Source organism: Prionailurus bengalensis, chromosome E4 (genome assembly GCF_016509475.1).
Source record: "Prionailurus bengalensis isolate Pbe53 chromosome E4, Fcat_Pben_1.1_paternal_pri, whole genome shotgun sequence".
NCBI classification, from domain to species: domain Eukaryota; kingdom Metazoa; phylum Chordata; class Mammalia; order Carnivora; family Felidae; genus Prionailurus; species Prionailurus bengalensis.
Window position 1 is genome coordinate 22,459,790 of NC_057360.1, and position 25,529 is coordinate 22,485,318.

General features: G+C 35.9%; 1 protein-coding gene across 3 annotated transcripts in view; it reads right to left on the reverse strand.

The window, feature by feature from the left end:
- HMCN1 (hemicentin 1) overlaps positions 1-25,529 on the reverse strand; it is a 465,703-nt gene that overhangs the window by 354,661 nt on the left and 85,513 nt on the right. For all 3 annotated transcript variants that reach the window (XM_043568168.1, XM_043568169.1, XM_043568170.1), the window contains exon 2: positions 8,373-8,443. In XM_043568168.1, the coding sequence (XP_043424103.1) occupies positions 8,373-8,443 (71 nt within the window). The remainder of the gene's footprint in view (positions 1-8,372; positions 8,444-25,529) is intronic.

Below are 25,529 nucleotides of genomic sequence, written 5' to 3' on the forward strand. Positions count from 1 at the left end.
TCTTGGCAAAAAGATTATCAACACAATGCATTTTTTACTAATAAAATCATTATAATTTATGAACATTATAATATATAGGGAAGTTTGAGACAGACAAATTGTATGGGCTATTTTAGAGCTAGCAGTCATTAAACAAAACTGGTGAACCAAGATTTAGATCATCTCACAGGAGGAGATTCCATATATATAAACAGACCAGATAAATGAGGACTTTCAAAAATCAACATGAATATAGAACTATGAGACCTGGTTTAAAGTTTATATGAAAAAATCTGAGGGACTGAGCTGGTAACTGCACCTGAATTCAATAATCTGATACCATCGCCAAAGAAATCTTATATTGGCCTCAAACATGAAAGAGCTTCCCAGACATAGCTCCAGAGGAGGACCCCAGGTATCATCTGGTGATGAAGATCAGTGCTATTAAATCTCTAACTGGTGTTAGTTCATTTCTAATGTATTGATAGGTTTCTGGAAGGGATTCAGACATCTGATGGGGTAATTGGACAAATAATAGTCAAAGTGAGTACTCATACCAAGATTCCACAATTCTTCTTGACATTTTTTCAAGGCCTAAGAATAAAGACAGCTTCTTAAGAACTGCTCTTGATCTGAATTGAGAAAAAAACTCTACATTCATTTTGCTCAAAGTGAGGTTGATAGTTTTCTCTAGGAAATCTGGTTAGGTCAAGAAACATTCTCCCCAGGAAAACATTTTGACCTCCATCCTTACCATCACCTAAAAATGGACAAAATCAGATGCAGTACTTATTATGGGGAATAGGGTAATCCTTTGGTTACATAAGTAGCATGTATGGGGTGAATCCAGGCATCATGGGTCAGTGATGCCATTCTGTGACATGTAACTGTAATATTTACTCTGCAATGACTCGTGTATTTACCTTTTGGAACATTCCCATGCATGCACCCTTTGAAAAGAAAATCAAAATTTTATAATCATAATCCATACCTACGTCATTATGTCTATATTCTGCTTTGAAAAAGTAATCCAATAGTCAGAATACTCTTCTATACTCTCTGTCCTTTGAAATGCTCATAAAAGATCATTAAGAAATCATCTTGCTATTTGCTTCTGGATAGGGTACCAAGGTGGATAGTTAGAAAAGAGCCAAGCATTCCCACTCAGTGCCCTCCATTCTCTTCCCTCCCTGAGGATTAAGAATTACTCGTCCCTCAGAGAATTCATATGGTCTAGCAGGGAACTCTAGCAGCACGTGAAAGTTGTAGTAGATGTTTCATTCAAGCCCCAAGAAGTTTCAACTCTAACAATGAAAATAATCAAAACATCACCTACAAATACAACTAGGTTGTGTGGTAGTATGAACACTATCAATCTCTTAAAAGGCATCTTTTCCTCGTGTCTCTCCAATGTGTTTGTGAGGTCATACTTAAATAAGTTTACCACAGTAAGTAGTGAGAACACATACTGAGCAAAAAGAGCAATTTTGTTTATAATTAACTTTGTCATTTGCTGCTCAGTAATTTCGGGTCAGCCAACTACACAAACTGATGAGAGGTAGCAGTGAAAGTCAAAATCTTAAAGGAATGAATTCATTTCATTGAGGACGAGACCAGCCCTAGGCCTACCATCGTCTTTAATTCTCTTCAGCACTATCTTGAAGTAAAATGCAAAACAAATGCTATAAACAAATGTTAACTTGATTGGACTAATAAGGTTACTTAAATCAGTATTTAGAAGGAAAGTAACAGAGTCGTAAAGGACACTGCCTTAAGCATTAAATACCTCCCGTTATGTGACCAGCTTTGCTATTTGCCAGTTTGGTGACCTGATTGTTACCTACTATCTCAAAGCTTGAGTATCCTCCTTTGTAAAAGGCAATATTAATATTTGTGTGGGTCTGAATTGAGAGAAACACTTGCAAAATCACAAGGCACATATTCCACAATTGCTGCTCGTTTACGGTATAAGTGTTTGGTGATTATTTCCCTTAAAAAAACCTTCAGGGTACTGGAGGTAGTAACACAATAGAAGTAATAATAGCTAACATTTATCAAGCCTTCACTTTGGGCCAGACACTGGTTCTATTATTCTTGAAGCTTTTACATGCATTATGAGTTACATGTGTTGGACTCATCTCATCTTACCTAAATTAAACACATGCCATTCTTCCTGTAAAAGTGAATACACACACACACACACACACACACACACACACACACACATTTGTACAAAAGAATACTTAAATAGAAATAAAAGCTGCTGTCTTCAGTTGAATCATGTCCAATACCAAAAATGGAAATCACATCTCCCATAGTCTATATCTACACTGACATAAAATCCCTTCTTGTTATTTTTATCTAGTCATGTCTTTTTTTGCTTTTCTTAATTTCTTTGTCACATATTAGTTTGATTTTTAAAATTCATTAAGAAAACTTTCCTATAAATTGAGAAATAAAGAGCATACTTTTACATAGTAGCATGATTTAGAATATCAGAAATTAGAGGCACCTAGGAGGTTAGGTGTACGACTCTTGATTTTGGCTCAGGTCATGCTCTCAGAGTTCATGAGTTCAGGCCCCATGTTGGGCTCTGTACTGACAGCGCAGAGCCTGCTTGGGATTCTCAGTCTCCCTCTCTCTCAACCCCACCCCATTTGCATTCTTTCTCTCTTTCAAAAAAAAATTAAAAAATATATATATACAATACCAGAAATTAGATAAAGTGTATACCAAATTGTCATCATAAATTTCTCTTCTATACTCAGCACTATCTTGTCTTCTTCTTTTTAATAGTCTTGGCCTATCTAGTGATGATTTTTCATACTCTCCTTTGGCAGTTAATTCTAACATCAATTGTTTTTACATGATAGCAAAACATTTGTCGCCTTAACCTTAGCCTGCTGCATTTTGTCTATTTACCCTTCTATTCCTGTTAAAGAATTATAATAATTGGACCTTAACCTCATCTTCTTCATAACTCCATCCTGTTCCTATGTGACAATGTTGTTCTACATATTTTTACTCTTATTTCTGCTTTTTTGGGGGGGGGTCAATTTTGCTAAAAGACTTCACAAAGGAAAATTAAATTATGTGTGAGGATTTTCAGTTTTAGGGACCAACTATCTATATGAAAAAATTGTAATTCCATTATTGTAAAAATACTTTCCTTCTTTTTTTACATTTCAAGTGTCTGACTAATTGCTTTTTGTTCTTTAGAACATTTGGATAAAAGGCTTGAAAGCATATTACTGCCAACACCATTTTTTGATTTCTAAAAATCAAAAGCTTTCTAGTTTCTTTTTTTTAATGTTTACTTATTTTTCGAGAGAGAGAGAGAGAGAGAGCGCACAAGCAAGGGATAGATACAGAGAGAGAGACAAAGGATCTGAAACTGGCTCCATGCTGATACCAGAGAACCTGAGGTGGGGCTCAAACCTATGACCAGGAGATCATGACCTGAGCCAAAGTCAGATGTTTAACCAACTGAGCCACGTAGGCACCCCAGCTTTCCAGTTTCTTATAAAGACTGTGACCTGAGACAAGACTTTGCACTGCATATTTACAGAGATACTAGGTCTCAAAGCTCTGTGGTTTGAATACCATTTATTATCATTTGTCTTCCGTTCTTTTTCCCAGAGAGAAAGCTCAGATGCTTTCCAAGTTGCTTCCATGTATTCCAGATGAAAGATGATAAAAGAAAATAAAATGAATGTTATAAATGTAATGATTTAAGGTGACTGATTTTTTTCTAAGTTTTTCTTGGAAAATTTGAAACTATGTTCCAAGTTATCCATATCTCTGTAAAAAAATAGCTAAGCTTAGTGTAATCTTAATGAGCAATTATTTAATTTACTTCAAACTAAATTTACTTTTCTTGTTTTCAAAACTATTACAAATGTAAGAAAATTATTAACTTAAAAAATTTGTTTAGGGGCTCCTGGGAGGCTCAGTCAGTTGAGAATCTGGACTTCGGCTCAGGTCATGATCTCATGTTTTGTGGGTTTGAGACCCACATTAGCCTCTGTGCTGACAGTTCAGAGTCTGGAGCCTGCTTCGGATTCTGTGTCTCCCTTTCTCTCTGCCCCTTCCCCGCTCGCGCATTGTCTCTTTCTCTCTCAAAAATAAACAAACATTAAAAAAAAAATTTTTTTTAATTTGTTTAAATCTAAGTAAGCTTTAATAGGACAGCAATTCTTGTTGCTCATGATAACAGTGATTTGCAAGGAGTCACCAAAAATGGTAGAAGGGGAGCAGAAGAGGAGTCTGGAAATTATATACAAAACAAAATTTAGTATTTTATACTAAAATTTTATGAAATATGTGAAATTTAGTTTCTAGGCTGATTTATGAAATAATAAAATATTCTTTAAGCAAACACTGAGGAGAAAGAATATATTCTTTAGATTAGGTGTTAAGTGATGATGTAGCCTACAGCTTTTTCATATTTATGAAATATTTTCATAAATATGAAAGGTTTTTCATATTTATGTTGAATGAAGGGAGAAAGTAAACATTTGATTTCTTATCCAACTGGTTGTTCTACTTAAGCATCCTTTTGGATCCCAAGACAATGCAAAAATAAAACCCGTAAGATGTAGCCAATCCAGAGAAAACCTCCAGAGAAATGTACACCCGCTTTCATTCCAGGAGAAAAGAAAAGAAAGATAGAATATAACCCCACGGACTGCCTGTAACAGTCTCAAGTCCAAAAGGTGATGCAGGAGGGCTCTGGGAAGGGAATCAATGGAATACGAGTCAGGAATTATGATCCTTTGCCCTGGAGACAAATTGAGCACAAAGGATAAGCACACTCCTTGAAGATTCCTCAGAACAAAAGAAAGGGAGAGGCAGGAAATCAGGAAGTGCCAGTGCCAGGTCTCATTGAGAATGTAGGGATTTTCATTCTAGCCAGATATTCAAGAATACAGCTCAGCTGTATTTTTGCAAAGAAAAAAGAAATGAATACAGTAAATCCTTTCTTAACGTTCTATCAGCTAGAAATCTCCATTACTTGGCCCTTCTGAATCTCTGTGTAATGCAAGCTGATAATTAGGTTTTTAAGTTATCTTTTGCCCCATCAAAGCTTAAATTATATTTGATATAGTTTTACTGCTAAATATATATTTTTAAAAGAGGCTACCCTGATATAATCCCTATTTAAATCCACTTTCATGCAGATACTGGTTCATCCCACAGGTGGATCAGAGGCTCAATGAGAGGTACAAGGCCTTGCTCTTAGTAGCTCATGGTAGACTAAGGCAACATAAAAATTTTAACAAACAGGGGAACACAATTTCTAATTCCCATGGTCCATGTACAGGCTAGAAATTTTTATGTAAATATTTTTTTCAAAGGATCTGGACATCCAAAGTGGCAAAGAATTTGCTATATTGAAGAGCAGAAAAGTAAATTCTAAGTAAGTATGAAGATAATGACTGGAAAAGAATGACAGTGTAAGAGAAAGGAAATAAGGGATTTTTAGTGGGAAAGACCATCAGAATAAATTTAGTAAAAGAGAAAACTAGCCAAGGGATAAATATATAAATCCATTTAGGTACTTATGAAATATGATTTATTTTAGCATATGATTAAAAATTATAGAGACAGGTACAATAAAATAATCATGATTGAATACATATTTGGAATGCCAAACTTTGGCTTTTTCACCCTATGCCCCAATTATGCTCATACAATACACAGTTGCAAATCAAATCATTCACCCAACAGTGAAACCAAAGTATTAAAACTCCAAACTCTAATTTGGACTGTGTTGATTTGTACACAATGGTATATTCATTCATTCTTCCTTTCTTTCATCAAAAAGTGAGCATGTTCAATATGCCATACATTTTTCTAAGGTAATGATGAGCTAAATCAGACATGATTCTTCAGTGTGAAATCCCCACTACTTTGTGATGGAGAAAAGCAGTAATATATGGCCAAACCTTAAGGACAGGGAGGATCTCTGAGGAAGTGGTGTTCAAGATTAGACTTGAATCCTGAATACAAGATTTTAAACTAGGTTAAGGGAGCATGGAAGTGAGGGCAGGATGAAGGACAGGAAATTCCTGTGCAAGGAAAAGAGCATGTGTGAAAATGCCACTGGGAGATGAGTGGAGGATAAAGATTTGCAGACAGTCTATGCAAGGCCCCTAAAACAGAGCACAGAGCCCAAAGGAGAGAGCGGTTCTACACAGGGCTGACAGAGAGACAGGTCTCAGGTTACTCAAAATCTTAGGAAGAATTTAATGAGGTGGGGATAGGGGATGACTGCAGAGGGTATTAGGGGAAATGTTCAGAGATGTATTTTGAGATTATTTTGTTTGTAGAATGGAGAATAGTCTGGCAAATAAAAGCAAGAGCAAATGCAGGAAAATCACTTAGAAACTTTTTTTGCATTTGCTTAGACTAAAGATATAGTAATTGGGATTAGGGTAGTACCAATAGAAATAGTGACAAATCAATAGACATAAAAAATATTTAGAAAGTTAAAAACCATGACTTGATGGTTTGGATGTTGGGGGAAAATCATCATATTAAAGATGATTCACAGTTTTTGGTAGTATAACCAGAATATTGTGGTCAACATTCACAAAGACAAAAAATAGAGGACAAAGAACAAGAATTTAGGACCAAGTGTAGAGCAATGGAAAGGGCACATTTGTGAGTTTCATTGTAGAGGCCCATTGTGACATCTAGGGGACTGACATAAGGATCTGTATGTCAGAGGAGAAGTCTTAGGGGCCATTTGTTTGCCTCTGTTTGAAACAGTAAGTGAGGTCACTTGCTCAGGGCAGATCGCTCACTGAAACAACCAGTAGTAAAAGGTGAGGGGATGGAGGTTTAAACAGAGTAGACAAGATCTGTAATTATCATTGGGAAAAATGGGAAATTTAATCAACCAGAAAAACATAGTAAGATCATGGGAGTACTGAGAATCCAGTGTTGTGTATCCACAATGGAATCAACCTGCTCTGTTGTAAGACTTTAACAGCACATCGCCCTGGTGGACAGGCATGAATAATGCAGATAATTGGAGTTATTGAGGAATAAAGTTTTGCCTTTTGAAGAAAAAAGCAATGGACAAGGAAGAAAAAGAGGTGTTTTTGAAATGATAGGACTCTGAGCTCAACTGGAGGAAAGTAAAAAAAGGAGAGATCTGATGGCCTGGGAGACAGGCTAGGGGTTAATGAGGGTGAAGGAGGAGTTGTAAACAGTTGTGCCAACAAGCTTGGTGGACAGATGGTTGCTGCTGGAGGTTAAGATGCTTGAACTAGTGCTTTGAGAGGTAGAAAGGATTATTGATGATAAGGTCCTGAGGGAGTGGAAGACTGAGATGGAGTAAAGAACAGGTTATTGCAGATGACTAGCAGGTCAAGGGACTGAGGGGAGAAGGCTCTGACAGGTCTTTCCCATAAATGCTGAAGTCCCTGGAATGATGGCAGCCCTGAAGGGGAAACGTAGCCAATGATCTAGGTACCAGTAGCTTAGATGAATGGTGGGGAGTGGTCAAAAGGTCTGGAAATGACTACAGCAAAGACCATCCATGGAGAAGAGTATAGTGAAGCAGCCTCAAAGAGCAAGTTTTTTTTGTTTTCATGAATGGATTTAGCAATAATGATCTCAAAGCAGCCCTGAGGGGAAAGTACATACTAACCCTATCTCTAAGTCCTGTTGTCAGAATATCAGCTAAAGCAATGTTATTCTTCTTCTCTAATCACCTAATTATACTTACTGTCAAAAATTTTATACAGTTGACTTAGACCAGAGAACATCAAAATTATTTTTAATTATACCATTTCTGTTGTGGGGGAAGAATTAACTGTTGTTTATGATTCTCAGTGAAGGGACTCACCTAGAGCAGGCTTCAGTAAACTTTGTTGTAGAGGGTCAGGGAGTAAATATCTTAGGGTATGTGGGCCAGTCTGTCAAAGCTACTTAATTCTGCTATTGTTGTATGAAAGCAGCCATAGATAATGTATAAATGAAGGTGAACTCAATCTGCCCCATTTACATATCTATTGTTCAATTCATTCAGAACTCAAGTGAGAAAAGGAAGTGGAATTAAAAACTAATAATTATTTCTGGAACACGTGGGTGGTTCAGTCAGTTAAGCATCGGACTTCAGCTGAGGACATGATCTCATGGTTCATGAGTTCGAGAACCGCATCGGGTTCTCCCCTTCCAGTTAGTAGCCCGCTTCAGATCCTCTGTCTCCCTCTCTCTCTACTTCCTCCCCTGCTCACTCCCTCTCTCTCAAAAATAAATAAACATTAAAAAAAAATTTAACCCAAAATTATTTCTTTCAGGTTTAAAAATAAGGGAAATCAGACAAAAGTTCATGATTTTCCTTTCCCCTGAAACAAATAAAATTGAAAGCAAGCACTTACCTGAACATACAATTCTCTGAGTTCATATTGAAATTTCTTGGGATCTGTGGTAATTGTCACTGGGCCAATTTCTATGAGAATAAAAATGACATAGATAAGTAAATTGTAATCAATAGCATTAAAGAGTTTATCATGTTTGCAAATGTCTTTTCATTGTACACTACATGGTTATTAATTAGTAAGAGATATATAGCCAGCAAAACAACAGACTGTTTCTCAGTTTATAGCTACCAAAGAATAACTTAAAATTTGCTGGAAATTATGTATATTCAGAGTGACTTTTTAGCCTTGGGAAATGCAAAGGAGCAGTCAAAAATGTTGTAAGACCAAGAGCCAGGAGACCCCAGATTCAGTCCCTTTTTACTCCCATCAGTCAATGAATATTTATTGAACACCTACTTCATTGCTGACCTCTAAATTAATTACCCATCCATCCTATAATTCTGTTTTCTCAACTATAAACTGTAAATTTGTTTGCAACTTTTCTGTAAGTCCAAATTAGTTAAAAATAAGAAGTTTAATATTAAACAACAATAAAAATGACCTTCAATGCCACAGAGTTTTCAAGAACTTGCAGAAGCATTGATATGAAAACATTAAAAGTCGAAGAAATAGTCCCCATCACTTCCTTCCCTGGGCTGGGGCTGCTGTCCATCACTATCACCATTTGCCTGAGCCGGCTCTGACCACTTTGTGGTCACTGCCACCCTCACAACTACCCTGATATATTGCACAAACCACTATTCCAAATGGGAACAAGTGGGCCACTGCATTTCTTGGAAAACCAGGACCTAAGGTAGGTGAAAAGAAAGGGCCCAGACACCAGGGGTGGTTAATTTGGCAATATTTTCTTTTTGTAGGATGCAGCATGCCTATAGTAAACATTTTCAACCACAAAGATAATCTTCTTAAAAATAACAATCAACCTTTAAAAGAGAAAGTGGATGGGGCACGTGTGTGGCTCGGTTGAGCATCCTACTCTTGGTTTTGGCTCAGGTCATGATCTCAGGGTTTGTGAGTTTGAGCCCCACATTGGGCTCTGCACTGAGAGTGCAGAGCCTGCTTGGGATTCTCTCTCTCTCCCTCTCTCTCTGCCCCTCCCCGGCTCACTCGCTTGCTCGCTCTCTCTCAAAAAATTTTTAAAAAAATAGACAAAGTGCCTTTACGAGTATCAATTACTTCCTGAAGAAACACCCATAGATTTAGTAATACAGTATTAAAACTCATGAGTATCATGTGCACTGACACTAAATTCCTAGGGTGGATGGAAAGTTTTCCATTTTATCTAATGAAGATACAGGCTGCATTCAAAATGATAATGTGCAACTACAATACCAAATTATAAAAATATTTAACATATAATTTTTAACAAGACATGTTCTAGCTTCAAAGGCACACTGCTAGAAGAAGACTTTATGACTTCAAAGGATAATAATTAATTAGTCAGGCCTTCTATAATGTGCTAAATGTAATACAAAAATAGACTGTAGGATTTTAGAAATAAATGAGGTAAATTGGAAAGGAAGCACAATTTGTCTGCCATAACCCATGTAATTTTTCTTAGAAATGACATGAAAAAAATGCCTCCAACCTTCATCATACAGATCACAGATCAGCCACCTAGCAGTATACAAAAGGAGTGGAGAGGCAATTGGAGAAATTGTGTGAAAATGCAAACATGTGCATTCCATACCAAGCAGAACAGTTATTAGTTATGTAAAAGTCTTGTCCCAAGTGTATGGAAAATCAGAGAAGCCTATTCCCTCAAGACTAAACAAAGGCATACTTTGCAAAGGAATGCACAATAGCAAAGAATATGCCAGGCAGTTACACCCCGACATATAAATTTTCAGTAGCACTGTCAGGCTAAACTTCTATGTTTCTACATGGCATAATACTGAAATAATTCTAGAATTCAAAGCTCAAGAATTAGAAAGAAATACAAAGAATACTGGAAAAAGGCAATTACATAAGAATACAAAGAGAACATTCCCCATAATAATAATATAAAAAATAGTCCTGGATATATGCCTGTTCTTCAACACAGGAGATCAAGAACTGGTATTGAAGTAAGAAGACTGATTAGGCTTCATTTGTATCCATAGACTCAAATATCCATTTGTTTCCAATGAAGATAGGAAATCCCTCCTGAATTTCATTAATAAGCATTTTTGCAAACTATACTGGACAGCTGAGATAAATCTTTTATCAGTTATGAGAAATACTCAGGAGAGGTGAGGGCTTGCTGAGCTGCCATATCCCTCCAGCTGTAAGCATCCTTTCCAACTCTTTTGAATAGAATGATATGACTATTTGGCAAAATCAGCCCTCCTCCCTTTCAGGACCTGCTTCCATTCCACTCTTACTCTTCACTTAATAGAGCCCTGTGCCAGTGTGTTATGAGCAATTTCCTCTTCTCTTCCTTTTGGCTCATGTTAGTTTCATCCCCTGCCAAGGCTTTGATGACATCCAGTAGGTACAACTTTGTCCTCTCTTCCTGCCTGAACACGACCCTCTATTGCATATAGAATTAAATGAGAACTCTCCAAGGCACTCCAGGCCTCTCTTCTATTAATCCAATTTTCTACCTTTGTCAACACCCCTTAGCATGAGGCCACTGTGCTTCCTCACCATCCCATGGCCATCCCCACTGTCTTTCATCTGTCCATATACTGCTCATTCTAAAAAGCCTGACTTAAGTCCTACTCCTTGAATGTTTTGACTTTTCTCCAATTTGCTTTAATGTTGTTTTGATAATATTTGTACAGTAAACACATGGGAATAATGAAGATGCACAGCATTCAAGAGAATGCAAAGATCACCTCCACTTTATTCAGTTAACTTTATCTAGTGATTTACAAATAAAACACACCAAAAATCACTCAATCAATCAACCATCAATCTCCAAACAAAAGCACTGAGCTAGAAGGGACATCAAAGATCATTTCATTCAATCTCTTTATCTATAGAAGAAAACTTGAGGTCCAGCAAAGATGAAATTGAAAATTTGGGTGGTTTAAAAAAAAAAAAGTTAAGATTTCTGAAAATATTTTCTATACAGAGCAACCTGTCTGGCTCACTAATATTTCTTCTTTTCCAAGATCTCCATTCTGTTGATGACTAAAGTACCACTAACTTTCTCCTCCTTTCCTCTGGACCACAGGCAAGACAGGCCATGATCAAGTGCCTAAACTGATGTGTACAACATCCAGGATTCTTAATTGTTGCAGGCCTGGATATTGTCTTTAATAGACCAAAGAACAATAAAGAAAAAAATAAAGGTTAAAGGTCAAGCCCAGGCCTTCAGATCCTTTATTTCTTGCTCATTTCCTTACATCATGGAGACTCTATGCTATAGCTAAAGACCATGAGACATGATCGATAAGATGACAATAAGTCAACTAAGAAAGTTTTCAGTTTTCCCTATTAACTAAATGTTTTGTTTTTTAATCAAGTTACTAATACATAATCAATAGACACAATTTTCCATATACACTTTGTCTTACAAAAGAATCATTACAGCAACATGCATTACAAATATAAGAAATACGCCATGCTTCAGAAGACCACTTTTTATAAAAGAAAAAAAAACAAAACACAACAGTGTCCAAAACTGCAAGGCAATCTCCCCTTTCCATTAATTTTGTTGTATCTCGTTTCCTAGGGACTTATCAGATAGGTTGGATTTATTTCCAGCATCTCAGCCATTGTTCTCTTAATCTGAGTTGCTAGATTGTATTTAAGAAAATAATGGAAAGAAGTTCACAATGTAATATTTTCTTTCACTGCTTCACTTGGCAAGATCAATATCCAGTTTCTCACTTCCTTTTTCCTTTCCACTAACAGATTTCTGCTCCTTACAGTTTTTCTTTACTCAAAGTGTTTCTTGATAATAAGAGAAATAGTTACTGCTGCTTGCTGGGGTTTAAACACTGCCTGTGCATGATTTGATAACAGTATGCACAATTGTTTTGGTTTTCAAAAATACATAGTTCACGGCTTTATATTAATAGTGACACATAAATATGTGAAAAGTTAAAATGAGATCCCTAAGCTACATTATAAACTAATCAGTATTTTCAAAGCATTATAGAAAAATCAAAAATAACTATAAATCATAAGGCCTATCATAACGGAAATTTAAAGATAGTTGAAAACTACATAGTTGAAAACTTACACATAAGCCATGGAAACTTAGAAAGTCTAATTTAGCAGCTGAAAAGAGCGAAGTGATACACAAAAAACATGGCAAACTTTCTCAGTGCCCAGAGAAAATAGAGACCCCTGAGTCTAGGGAAACACAGTGAAGGTATCAGGAGGAGACGAGGAATGCATTGGGACTTGAGGAAAGCACCAGATTTTTTTTTTAAATGCTTGTTTGTTTGTTTGCTTGTTTGTTTTTTAAATATACGAAATCTATTGTCAAATTGGTTTCCATACAACACCCAGTGCTTATCCCAACAGGGGAGAAAGCACCAAATTAACAGAGGGTGGTATTTATTAGAACAAAGAAATTCCAGGCATTGGGACACGGGTGGTTCAAAACTGCTTCCATGAACTGAATCTCAACTGTTACTCTCTCTAAAAATTCTACTCCTGGGCAATTAAACATAAATCAATTATAATATCTTCTATGTGCAAACCTACTTGTAAATAGACATATTCAAAACATTCAAGTTGTCTAAAGGAAAATTAATAAATTATGTTTCCTGTTTGGGGATGCTACAGAAAATCAGATTAATAACTATATTTACTTTTACTGTTTTCGATTTAATCCACAATGCACTCTTTCTAGATTTCTCTATTCTCACTCAATTATAATGTTGCTGTCCAGCACCATTTTTAAATGATCTACATCTAATCCACAAAAACAGAACTGTCTCCTGACTTTGAACTAAGCTAAGGACAAGTATATTTCAGGACTTATTTGCGTACATTCCTACTCACAATAGAATAGGTAATGTTCAAGACCCTTAAGGCCCTTAATGATTGTTTTGACATGAAGTAATATATTTGGTGTGTTTTATAAAATCCAGGCCAATGATGAATTCATGCATAGCATGTTATCTAGTATTGATTAAATGGCATTCGGCTCTACTATCCAAAGAGATTATTCATTTAACGATGTTATATGATAACCTTAAATATATGCACTTAACAAAATTGCAGCTAATATATGTAAAATGCAAGGGTCATTTCACTTGGACTGTTGAACAAGATATAGAAAAAATCATGAACATGAATTCACCAATGTTACACAGCTGTTTAGAACAGGAAGCAAAGAAGAATGTCTTAATAATTGACACAGGATTTTGAGGTATATTGAGTAGGAAGGATGTTATTGCTTACACTGGACCTTAGCCATAGCTGTAGAAAGCACTCTTGAAAAAACAGCTGTGGGATTTTTAATGGGCAACAAAATTCAAATTCAAGGTTTTATATGAAATCCTAAATAAAAAATGGCATTTTAGCACCAAAACATATCCATGCATTGATAAGGTATACTCAGATAGGAAAACATAAAATATTTTCTCGTGCTATTTAATAAAATTTAATTAATAAGCTTTCCAGTGTGATTAAGGTACTTTGAAAACAAACCAGAAAATGAATACTATGCACAAGAACATTTTAAAATTTAAACAGTGATATTCTAAGTAAATGTGTTTTTAATTTTAAGATAAAAGTATTAAAATTCATTTCAAAGTTTTAATTGCTCTCTTAGACAATTCTTTAGCATTAATGGCCTTTCAAATAAATCTAGACATCAGTGAGGGACAAAGAAAAATTATAAAAGGAGTAAAATGCTGTTGAAGAAAAAGTACATTTACAAGTCCTTAGAAATGAATTGTTAGTGTTGTTAAAATTTCCACGTTAGGAGAACAGACTTAATTTCAGCCCTGATTGTTTCCACAACTAAACAAATATATGGAGTCCTTTGATCATGTTTTCAGGGAAACTATAATGCAGAGATCCAAAATCATATTTATGAAGTAACACTTTATTTGCAAAAAAATATGGGAATCACAGACATTGCTAAAAATATGATAGATGCATTTATGTGTCTCTATATATGTGATAGTATGTATATGGTTTCCCCCCCAAATTGCATTCATTTACTCAACCAACAGACACTATCTCCTTATAGTTAGTTCCAATTGGCAGGGAAAAGCACAAACAAGCAAATACATTTAAAGAGTTAGCAGAATCAGACATGTCTGGGTGTGTCCTACAAATTAAAGGGCTGACTTCAGGGACTTAAGACCGGTGCATTTGTATGAGGTCCTGCTCTCAGAGGCCTCTGCTCTGTTGAGAATACTTTGCAGTCAACTGTCTTGAAATAATTTTATCTTTGAATTTGTGTTTTATAAGTCAAGTTCAATGGGACAATGGAACATACAGTCTGAGCTTGGAGCCTTAGCTCATGGTGGGTCCTGCCTGCCACCACTTCTGAGGACAAGTTCTCAGCCACCTCTTCTCCCACTCACACATGCCCCACGCTCTACCCAGCAGCCCTGTTGCTGCCTCGGTCGGCTGTCACCATCCACCCAAGCAGGGACCTGATGTGAGGATAGGGAGGGGTGCGAGCTCCGGCCACCAGAAGCCATGTCTCAGCCAGGAAAAACCTTCCACACACTCTCAACCCAGGTACCAAGCACATATCAATGCCATGATTTAAAGATCCCTGGGACTCGCCTGCCTGCCAAGGGTTGGAGCTACAGAAAGAGATGTGTGGCTCAGATGACCAGACCTTACCCCAGGCTGATGCACAGTGCTTGTCCCACACCCGGCAGGGGGGCGCAACCCCACAGCCCATCTGGCCAGATGCCGAGCTCAGCCCACAGGGCAAGTGAGGACCCCAAGGGCAAGCACGGGTCTGTACTTGGCTCACAGATATTCTGGTGCCCAGGGGTGCTCCCTCTAGGCACCATATCTAAAGGCTCTTCTTTTCCTCCTTGCAGCTCTCTGAAGTCTGTCTTCAACCATTAGCATGGATTTTACTATCCATCTATATTTTGTACAATGCCAGGGTTTTGAAAGAGAGAGACAGAGACAGAGCATGAGCAGGGGAGGGGCAGAGTGACAGAGGGACACAGAATCCAAAGCAGGCTCCAGGATCTGAGCTGTCAGGCCAGAGCCCGACACGGGGCTCGAACTCACAAGCCGTGAGATCATGACCTAAGCCGAAGTCAGATGCCCAATCAACTGAGCCACCCAGGCGCCCCTGTACAATGCCAGTTTTAAATGCAAATATCAGAGCATTTAACTCCTGCGTGGATTCAACCAAATTATACAATCTGTATTTTTGTGTTGATGCCAGATGGTGCTTCCAACTGGCTAGAAGAGACACACACAGGCCGGACTTAGGAAGATTGAAGGAGGAACCATTCATTTATACTCCCAGCAGCAGTATAAGTGTTCCAGATTTATCATGACACTGAATTAAGTAATACTCCTTATTGAAGAAGAGAAAAGATTTTTTTAAAGAAAAAAACCCCACAGTTATATAAAAGAAAGCTAAATATTAAAATATATGTATTCTGACAAGTCAATTTATGGATTTAATACATTAAGAATCTCAGAAAAGTTTTTTTGCTTGTGTGTGCTGTGTTTATTTTAAACAGCACGTGGTCATTTTGTATTAATGAAAATTGACAAGGTAATAAAGGACATCACAAGCATCAATAACTAAGAGGATAGTACTGCTGGTATACAAATGAATATATAGTAACTAGAAAAAAATTAATAATCTACATACAAACTACTATCTGAAGATAAGGTACATAAAATAGGATTATTTAAAAAATATTTAACTTTAATTCATATTTTATAGTATATAGCAAAATAAACTCTAAAAGGCTAACATGGTTCAATATAACCATTATTATAATTTTACCTGAATCCAAATTAGAATATAAATCAGATATATAAAAGAATAACATTCTTCTTTTCAAAGCAATAGAATAAATCACTAGGAAAAATACTGACAAATATGAATACATAGAAATCAAATGAAAATTGATTACACTCGAGGTGAGTACAGCATAATATATAGAGTGGTCGAATCACTATCTGTACACCCAAAACTAACATGCACGGTGTGTCAACTATATTTCAATTTAAAAAATATCAAATGAAAATTAAATTCTAAAATAAAGTAAAGCCAGATTTGGCAACACTTATGTCATCAATTAAAATAAATTAAAATCTACACTATCTGAAGAGATCATTCAAATTTGTACAAAAAAAATAATAAAGTATCAATCACTACATAAAAAGAAAATTCATTAGAAGAAGGAAACCAAAGAAATAAGACCAGAAGCAAATGTCTGTATTTAGTTATAGTGAAAGAGATGTAAACTTCAGTCAATTTTAAGTACCTGGTAAGAAAGAAAAGAATCTTTTTTAAGCGTATCACTCAAACTGTAACACAACCTGGAATATGTGTACTGTCAGTAAGATTTTAAGTGGTTACCACTTCAGTGAAATTTACTATAGTTATATGTATTTTAGGTATGGTAAGTCTTTTTTAAAAAATTTTTTTTAGTATTTATTTTTTGAGACAATGCAAGAGACAGAGTGCAAGCAGCGGAGGGGCAGACAGAGGGAGACACAGAATCCGAAGCAGGCTCCAGGCTCCGAGCTGTGAGCCCAGAGCCCGACGCGGGGCTCAAACCCACGAACCGTGAGATCATGACCTGAGCCGAAGTCGGACGCTTAACTGACTGAGCCACTCAGGCACCCTGGCATGCTAAGTCTTAAAAATCTCTTCTGATAAAGTTATTTTCCTTTTTGTTGTAATTCACTGGAAATTAAAAAGACAATGACATGACTAAGGTATCAACAAATAATGTCAAAATAGAGAAATGTTTAGAAATATAAATCTCTAAATAATATTGGGCAGCAATTAAACCATTGTTCCGTGTTGAAACACAAGTAAACATTTATCGTAGAACATTAAATAAAAAGGGAAAACATAAATTGTATATACACTTTGATTCCAACAACAGAGACAGATATGCATAAGGACAAATTCTGAAAGGTCACACCAGAGTAAAAATTGATGTTTGGAAGAAGTAGAACAATGCATACTTTTTTTTTTCATCAAAAAACTTTCAAATTAGTGGACCCATAAATTAAGGAAGGAAAAATTTCACTTGAGCACGTATAAGCTTGAGGTTGTACTCATGAATTTTGGCTGTATTCATGAATTTGCAGCTCTTAATTGGTTTATAATGGTCTCTAGAGAAAGGCACACAAATATCTCTCAGCATTGGGTAAATCACAAGGAAAGCACTGATCTGGGACATTATCTATTACTGTTGTGAGGTGAAATATTTGAAGAAGGTGAAATACTTAGAATTTAATCAAAACAGTCATTGTCTGGACAGAGTATTCTTTTTCAGTCCTCTCACTTCAGGCTTTCATCTTTCTTTCAAGTGCACAACTCTTGGCAATGTCAACTTCCTACTGTTAGTCTTTATTGAATATACAAAGAATTCCTTCTGATGGAATGAAATAAAACACTCTGCAAAACTTGTAACCCTGAAATTCAACCTCAATCATATTTTGGTTCTATTATTGTTATTTTTGTTTTCTCTCCACACTCAGGCAATGATGCGTGCCTATTCATATACACATGTGTCTCTAGTCTTGCTTTTTTCTCTTCAGAGGAAAAATACTGAAAACACAAAATATTCAGTGTAATTACAAAGACTGAACATGAAACTGAATCATCAATGGGAGCATCCATTTTAAATTTAAATACCTCTCCTAAATACGAAGAAATTCAAAGTATTCACCTTAGTTGGTGGCTGAAAGTACCACTGAATTGGAAGTTACCGCAGTCTCATTAAGGTCGATGAAGTTAATTACTTTGTTTCAGTGTGAATATTTTCCAAGGGTATTTTCAACCCAAGACAAATCTGCACCTGGTGCCCATAGTTGGTACTGGGAAGCCATCTACACAGCAGCCATCCCACTTCCTCTCTTCTCAGGTCACCAACACACTGCTGCAATTGCAAGGCCAGGCATGTGTGTCCCCACAGATACCAACAGGCTGTGGCACATGTCCAATACTTGCCAAACACTACAGACAAGGAACAAGAGACATTCTGTTGCATTTTTCTGGTATCACAGTGATCAGTCTCTTCTTATCACCACAGGGTTTCAGTATCTCTGCTCCAAGTTCCCATGCTTCTCTACTTCATTTTGAAGAGCATTCCTGTTAACTGATTACATCAAGCCTTCTCTTTAAAACCTAAACTTCAAAAGGCAGGGGTTGTTTCTTTGTTGTACGGTCTGTACTCAAACCAAAATGCAATAACTAACATATATTTTATAGGCATCCATTAATAACAATTAGCAGAGACATGGAAAGGGAGATTTGTCCAAGTAAAGTTCCCAACCACACTGATTAATAGTGCTTAGATTGGTGCTGGTCCAGATCCCACCAGAAAATCTTCATAGACTAGATGAAAGTGTCATTTGTTTTGGAATTGTTTATTCACATGGCCCATGTTTACTAAATGTTGGACTGAAGAGGCAGTCTACTGCTTTGGTTAAGAGTTCAGGTTCCCCCTTATCAAACCAAACTTTTCTTCAAGACTTCACTTCGGTCTCAACTTTTTAGAATATCTTCCTGAATGTTTCAACTCTTAGAGATCATTCCTCTGAATTATTTTAATGACATGTCTTAAACTGCTTGTTTGGTATTTACCAGATGTGATAGGCATTTTCTAAAATAGCCTCCAATGATCCCCACTGGCTGATATTCACACCCTTGTGTAATCAATCCCCTCTCCTTGAGTATGGGCTGAACCTAATGACTTCTAATGAAGAGAATAGTGCAAAAGTGACGGGCTATCACTACAAGATTAGGTTACAAAGAGACTATGGTTTCTGTCTTCATACCCTCTCCTGCTCTTTAATTAAAATTACCCCTTGTGCTCCTCTATTTTCCTATAGAGAGGCCCACATGGAAGGAACTGAGGGCAGCCTCTGGCCAAGCCATCCAGGACCTGAGGCCTTCTCCATCCAACAGCTCATGAGGAACTCAATCCTGCCAACAATGATGTCAGTAACTAAGTGGACCCTTCTCCTGTCAAGCCATGAAATGACTACAGACCAAATCAGTACCTTGATGACAGACTTTCAAAAGACCCTGAGTCAGAGGACCTAGCTAAGGCATGCTAGGATTCCTACTCAACAAAGTATGCTATAAAAAATGCTCGTTCTGTTACAACACTAACTTTCGGAATAATTTTTTGTGCAGCAACAGATAGCTACATTAATTTAACTGCATATTGTCTCCCAAGCTAGATTATAACTGTTCTGATGCCAGCAACTGTGACATTTTGAATCTCCATCCCTTGGATAGTGATACTCACTCTTTGATAATGGTGATGTTACAGAAATACATTGACAACAATTTTGAACAATATATACAAATAATTACCTTAAAATAGTCCCTATAGCAAACATAGAGGAATTAGTCTATCTTCAAGAATCTGTAGTTTAATTTACAATAAAATGTAAATATTTGTATGTATATATGTGTGTGTTTATAATAAATAATTGTCCAAACAGAAACACACAGATCCCATAGAAATGACCAATTTTATTAGAGGTGAACAATTAAGTAATTATTTAAGTAACTTTAAGTATTTAATTATAATTAGGTAATCATAAAAGTAAATGAACAGGAAGTGTGAGGTCTAGAAAAATCAGAAAATATTAGTATGACTATGTGAAAAATATGTAAGAAAAAGAAAATACTAAATATTATAAAAACTCTTAAACAGTCATGGCACTAAAAAACATTAGAGAAATAGCGAATATCAATAAAACTTCTAAAGTCATACATAATCTCTAATGATGCCTATGAATCTCATTATGATAATGAAATCAATAATGTCAAAGGGGTGAACTGAAGAACATTCAAAGTAACTGAAATTGAACTAATTTTCGCAAGAAGTTATTAATGAAGCATACACTCTACCAAAAATAATCTGTCAAAAATTTAAGATCTCTTTAAGCAAATACTATTTTTCTAACACTTTTTAATTCAACAAATAATTTTTTTTTATTTTTATTTACTTTGAGAGAGAGAGAGATTGAGAGCAAGTTGGGGAGGGTCAGAGAGAGAGGTACACAAAATTCCAAGCAGGCTCCGCACTGTGAGTGCAGAGCCCAATGCAGGGCTCGAACTCACAAACTGTGAGATCATGACCTGAGCTGAAGTCAAGAGTCAGAAGTTTAACTGACTGAGCCTCCCAGGTACCCCTAACAAATAATTTTTAAGTCCCTACTTGGTAACCATGTCCCATGCTTGAAGCTAACCATTCAAAGCCTAATATGTAACTTTGTGAATTTATGTGACTTCTTTTTAATTCTGTAAATTTCAACCTATCTACTGAGTTTCCTATTGAAAAACTGAACATGTTTTGCACAGGTCATGATAAAGAATGTTTAGAAGGCATTTTTCTGAAGAAGGAACAGAACAGACTGAAGTAGAACAGAACAGATTATTAAGTGCTTCATATCTGACAGCACTGTGCTTGGCACAAGGGAACTAACTGTGGAAGAGACAGACATGATCCCTTTCTCCACAGAATTCACTGTCTTAGAGAGAAAAGGGAGAATAAACCAACAAGCAAACAGAAAACACAGCAACTGATTGAAATAAGTGCAAGATGGAAATAAGCAAGCTACTGAGACTGATATAATGGGGAGAGTAGCTGCTTAGTATTACATTACGGAGGGAAGACCTCTCTTTCATTTTCTTCGTATAAAATGAATGTCCACAGGGGCGCATGGGGGCTCAGTCAAGTGTCCAAGTTCAGCTCAGGTCATGATCTCACTGTTGGTAAGTCCAAGCCCCACGTCGGGCTCTTTGCTGCCACCAGAGCCCACTTTGGATCCTCTGTCTTTCTCTCTGCCCTCCCCCACTCGTGCGCGCTCTCTCTCTCTCTCTCTCTCTCTCTCTCTCTCTCAAAAATAAATAACCATTAAAAAAACAAAATGAATGCTCATAATCTCCGCCCATTTTTATATTGGGCAGTTGGTATTTTTTGTGTCAATTTGTAGAACTCTTTATACACTAAATAATGTTTTGTCTGTTATATGAATTGCAAAAAGTTTTCTCTACTTTGATGTTTCTTATAAGCAATTTTGACCATGCAGAAAGTTTTCTTTTATGAAGTAAGTAAAATTTATTACTCTTTTTCTTATGGTTCCTGATTTTTATCATGGTTGGGAAAGCTTTTTCATGTTGAAGTTATATAGAATTCTCTCTCCCATGATATCTTCTATTACTTTTATGGTTTATGTTCTACATTTACATCAATGATCTATTTGAAGTTTCTTCTGGTATAAGCTATGAGGTATGGATCCATTTTTGTTTCCAGATGGCTACCCTGTTGACTCATTATTATTTATTGAAAAATCCATTTTTCCCCATTGATATTACATGTACTACAATTCACATATGTATTCTATATTCTTTTCCATTAATTTTTCCCTCCGTGCCCAGAACCAAACTGTCTTAATAATTGAGGTCTACTAAATTTTAATCTCTGGTGGGGCTAATTCCACATCATTGCCCTCCTTTTGTTAAATTTTATTGGCTATTTGTGTTTGTATATTTTTTTCCATTATCAACTTTAGATCAGCCTATCTAAATCCCAAAAATATCCTGAAAGTATTTTTGTGATTGTCACATAAACTTACAAAATGAATCGGGAGATACTGACAAGATGCTGAGACTTTCCATGGTGTATTATTCTAAATATCAAAGTATTCTTCCAGGAACATTAGAAGCCTTTTAAAAAAGTTTTTTTTTTTCCTTTTTCCATATAGAAGGTTGCGCACTTCTTGTTAATATTTTATATATGTATATATTTTTTTTGATGAACATTGGGATCATTCTTCCATTATGTCTCCTAAGGCTTGTAAATTTGTATATATGAAAGCCACTGATTTTATATATTAATTTTTTTCTCTCACTGCTGTTTGGAATTTTTTTACTCTGTGTAATAATTGTCAGCTGATTCTTTTGGTTTTTCAAGTACATAATCATACGATTTAAGCTGCAAATGTTTTCCTATTTTTATATCTCTAGTTTATTTCCCTTGTCTAATTGTGTTGGTTAGTACTCCAGAACAATGTTAAATAATAGTAGTGATCTATTATCCACTAGTTATACCTCCACTAGTGATCCACCAGTGATCCAATAATGGACATTGTCTGTTGCCAAAATTATCAAGAATGCTTCTAGCGTTTTCCCACTAAGAATGGCACTGGATTTGGGGCTGAAATAGACCTATTTTACCAGGTAAAGAAAATACCTATTTCCAATTGTACTAGAGGTTTTTCTTTTTAAGTCTGAACATTAAATTTTGTTGCCTTTTCACAAGTATGAATATAATCATGTGCTTTCTTCCTTAAATGTAATGTTAATAGATTTCTTTTTATTTATTGAACCATTATTATCTACCTCCCTGAAATAAACCCTTTTAATCAGGATGTTTTATTCTTTTAATAACTGCTAGATTCTGTTTATCAACATTTTATTTAGGATGTTTGCATAGTTTCTTGCATGAACATAAACATGAATGATCTAAAGTTTTCTTTTAAATACAGTCTTTGTTAAATTTTGATGTCAATTCCATGCTAGCATCATTCTAAACACTGTTAATTTTTTTTCCTGTTCTCTGGAATACTTTTTGGGTTTTTAAGGGTCTGGTAGAATTCTTTTGTGAAACCATCAGGGCCTAGTGCTATTGATGATAATGGGTGTGGGGCATAGATTTCTCTGCCCCACTCCCCATTCCCAGGTAATTTGTATGTTTTTATTTTCTATGTGTTTTAGAAACTTTTAGATAATTCTCTCTCTAGAAAGTTAACACTTTCTTCATTTTTTCAAATTACTCACCTAGAGTTTGGAAAACAAAATCTCTTGTGACTTAAATTTGCAGCATTTTGAAGTTATTTTCCTATTATCCTTTCTTACATTATATATTTGTGCACTCTACATTTGTTATTTCCCTAGCTAACATTTTACTTTTCCCAAGTACTTCTATTCATCTCTTATCTAATTCATTTATTTCTGCTTTAATGTATATTAATTTCATTTTGTTTGCTATAGATTGACTTTGCCATTTTCTTCAAACTTTCTAATTTACTACTCAAAGTAGTAAATCTATACTTTTTCTTCTGAAATTTGTTTTATCTGAACTACAGATTCTAGTATGCTGTGTTTCTATTGTGTTTATTTTCTAGATTTTAACCATTTTAGTTTATATTTCCTCTTTGATACGACTTTAAGAGAAAGATTTGTAAATCTGATCAAGTGTCATTCTAAATTTTTTCTCCTCTTAATGCTTTCTAGTTTTATTACATTGTGATTAGTGCAATTTTCCTTGTGGTACTGCAAATGTTCAGTTTCTGTTAACATTCCATGGTCACTTGAGAAGATGTATTCTCTGTTTTCAGGAAACAGTTTTAAATGTCAATCAGATCCATCTTATAAATTATGTTGGCTACATCTTACATATTTACATAATTTTGTTTATTTGACCTGTTATGAACTATGGAAGAAAATTAAGTTGCTTCTATTAATACTGTTTTGTTCAATCAATGGTACAGAGATATATTTCTCTGTTATATTTTCATTGTGAATGTTTCAATCCTTTATAAAGTGTTATTTTGTTTCACTTAACATTATAAAGTGTTCTTTTTGACTCATTTCAATTCAGTGTGACTTATACTGAACCCTGCCTTGTATCATCAAGATCATGACTTTAGCTTGCTTTTATAAATTAAAAAAAAAAATTATGCTTTTATTTTATTTTTGAGAGAGAGAGTGAGAGCAGGAGAGGGGCAGAGAGAGAGACGGAGACAGAATCTGAGGCAGGCTCCAGGCTCTGAGCTGTCAGCGCAGAGCCCGATGTGGGGTTTGAACTCACAGACTGCTAGATCATGACCTGAGCCGGTCAGGATGCCCAATCGACTGAGCCACCCAGGCACCCCTAGCTTGCTTTTAAGTTGCATTTGAAATAAATGTACTTACTTTCACTGCCATTCTCTTTCCCTGTATTGTTCCATTTTTGTAAGCTTTATTATTTCTACTGTCAGAACAACTAACAGTATAGTCTCTACTGTTGCCCTAGTGGCCACATTTGGTTCACTCTTAAGAGTTACATGGATCGAGCGCTCATGGCTACTACTCTTGTAGTTTTTTCAGACATCTCTTGAAGGGCTGTGGCTCATCTAAAAAATTCTTGAAGGCGTTTCCCAGGAACAATATTCCGAGTTGTGCATGTTCAAAATTGTTTCCTATTGCTTTTGTACTTGAACATTTTTGCTGATTGTAAAATTCTTAAGTCACACTCCTCCTCAAGATTTTACACACATTGCTCCACTATCTTCTAGCACTAAATATGTTACAGGTAGTTTAAGGTCACATTGATCTTTTTCTTCTACATGTAACTTATTTTTCATCCACCCAAAGGATTCTTTCACTACCTCTGATGTTAAGCAAGTTAACTTGGATACGTTTTTATGTTGACAGCTTTGGGGCAGTTTCCATTGGGCTTGCTATGTTTGATTTTCAACATGTAAACTAAAGTCTTCTTTAATTTATTGAAATGCATTTAATTTGTATTTTTAACTACTTACTTCATCACTGAACTTCTGTTTTCATTTTTAGTGAGTCCAATAATTCGTGTGCTTGATTTTCTTTGCCTGTCTTCTATAGCTACCAATCTCTCTCTAATTCTTTAAAAAAAAATTGTTTTAACGTTTGTTTATTTTTGAGAGAGAGAGCAAGTAGAGGAGGGGCAGAGAGAGAGGGAGACACAGAATCCGAAGCAGGCTCCAGGCTCTGAGCTGTCAGCATAGAGCCCGATGCAGGGCTCGAAACCACAAACCATGAGATTGTGACCTGAGCTGAAGCCAGATGCTTAACTGACTAAGCCACCCAGGCGCCCCTCTAATCCTTTTAAACTTTTAAAATGTGTTTCATGTTGCTCACTTTTCTCACATCCATCCTCTGGACCTTTGCTGTTTCAGCAATGTTTTTTGTTTTTTTTTTTTTTTTAATTTTCCTGCCAACTTAACCTTTATTTCTGTGATGGTTTTATTTTTCTCTTCCATTTC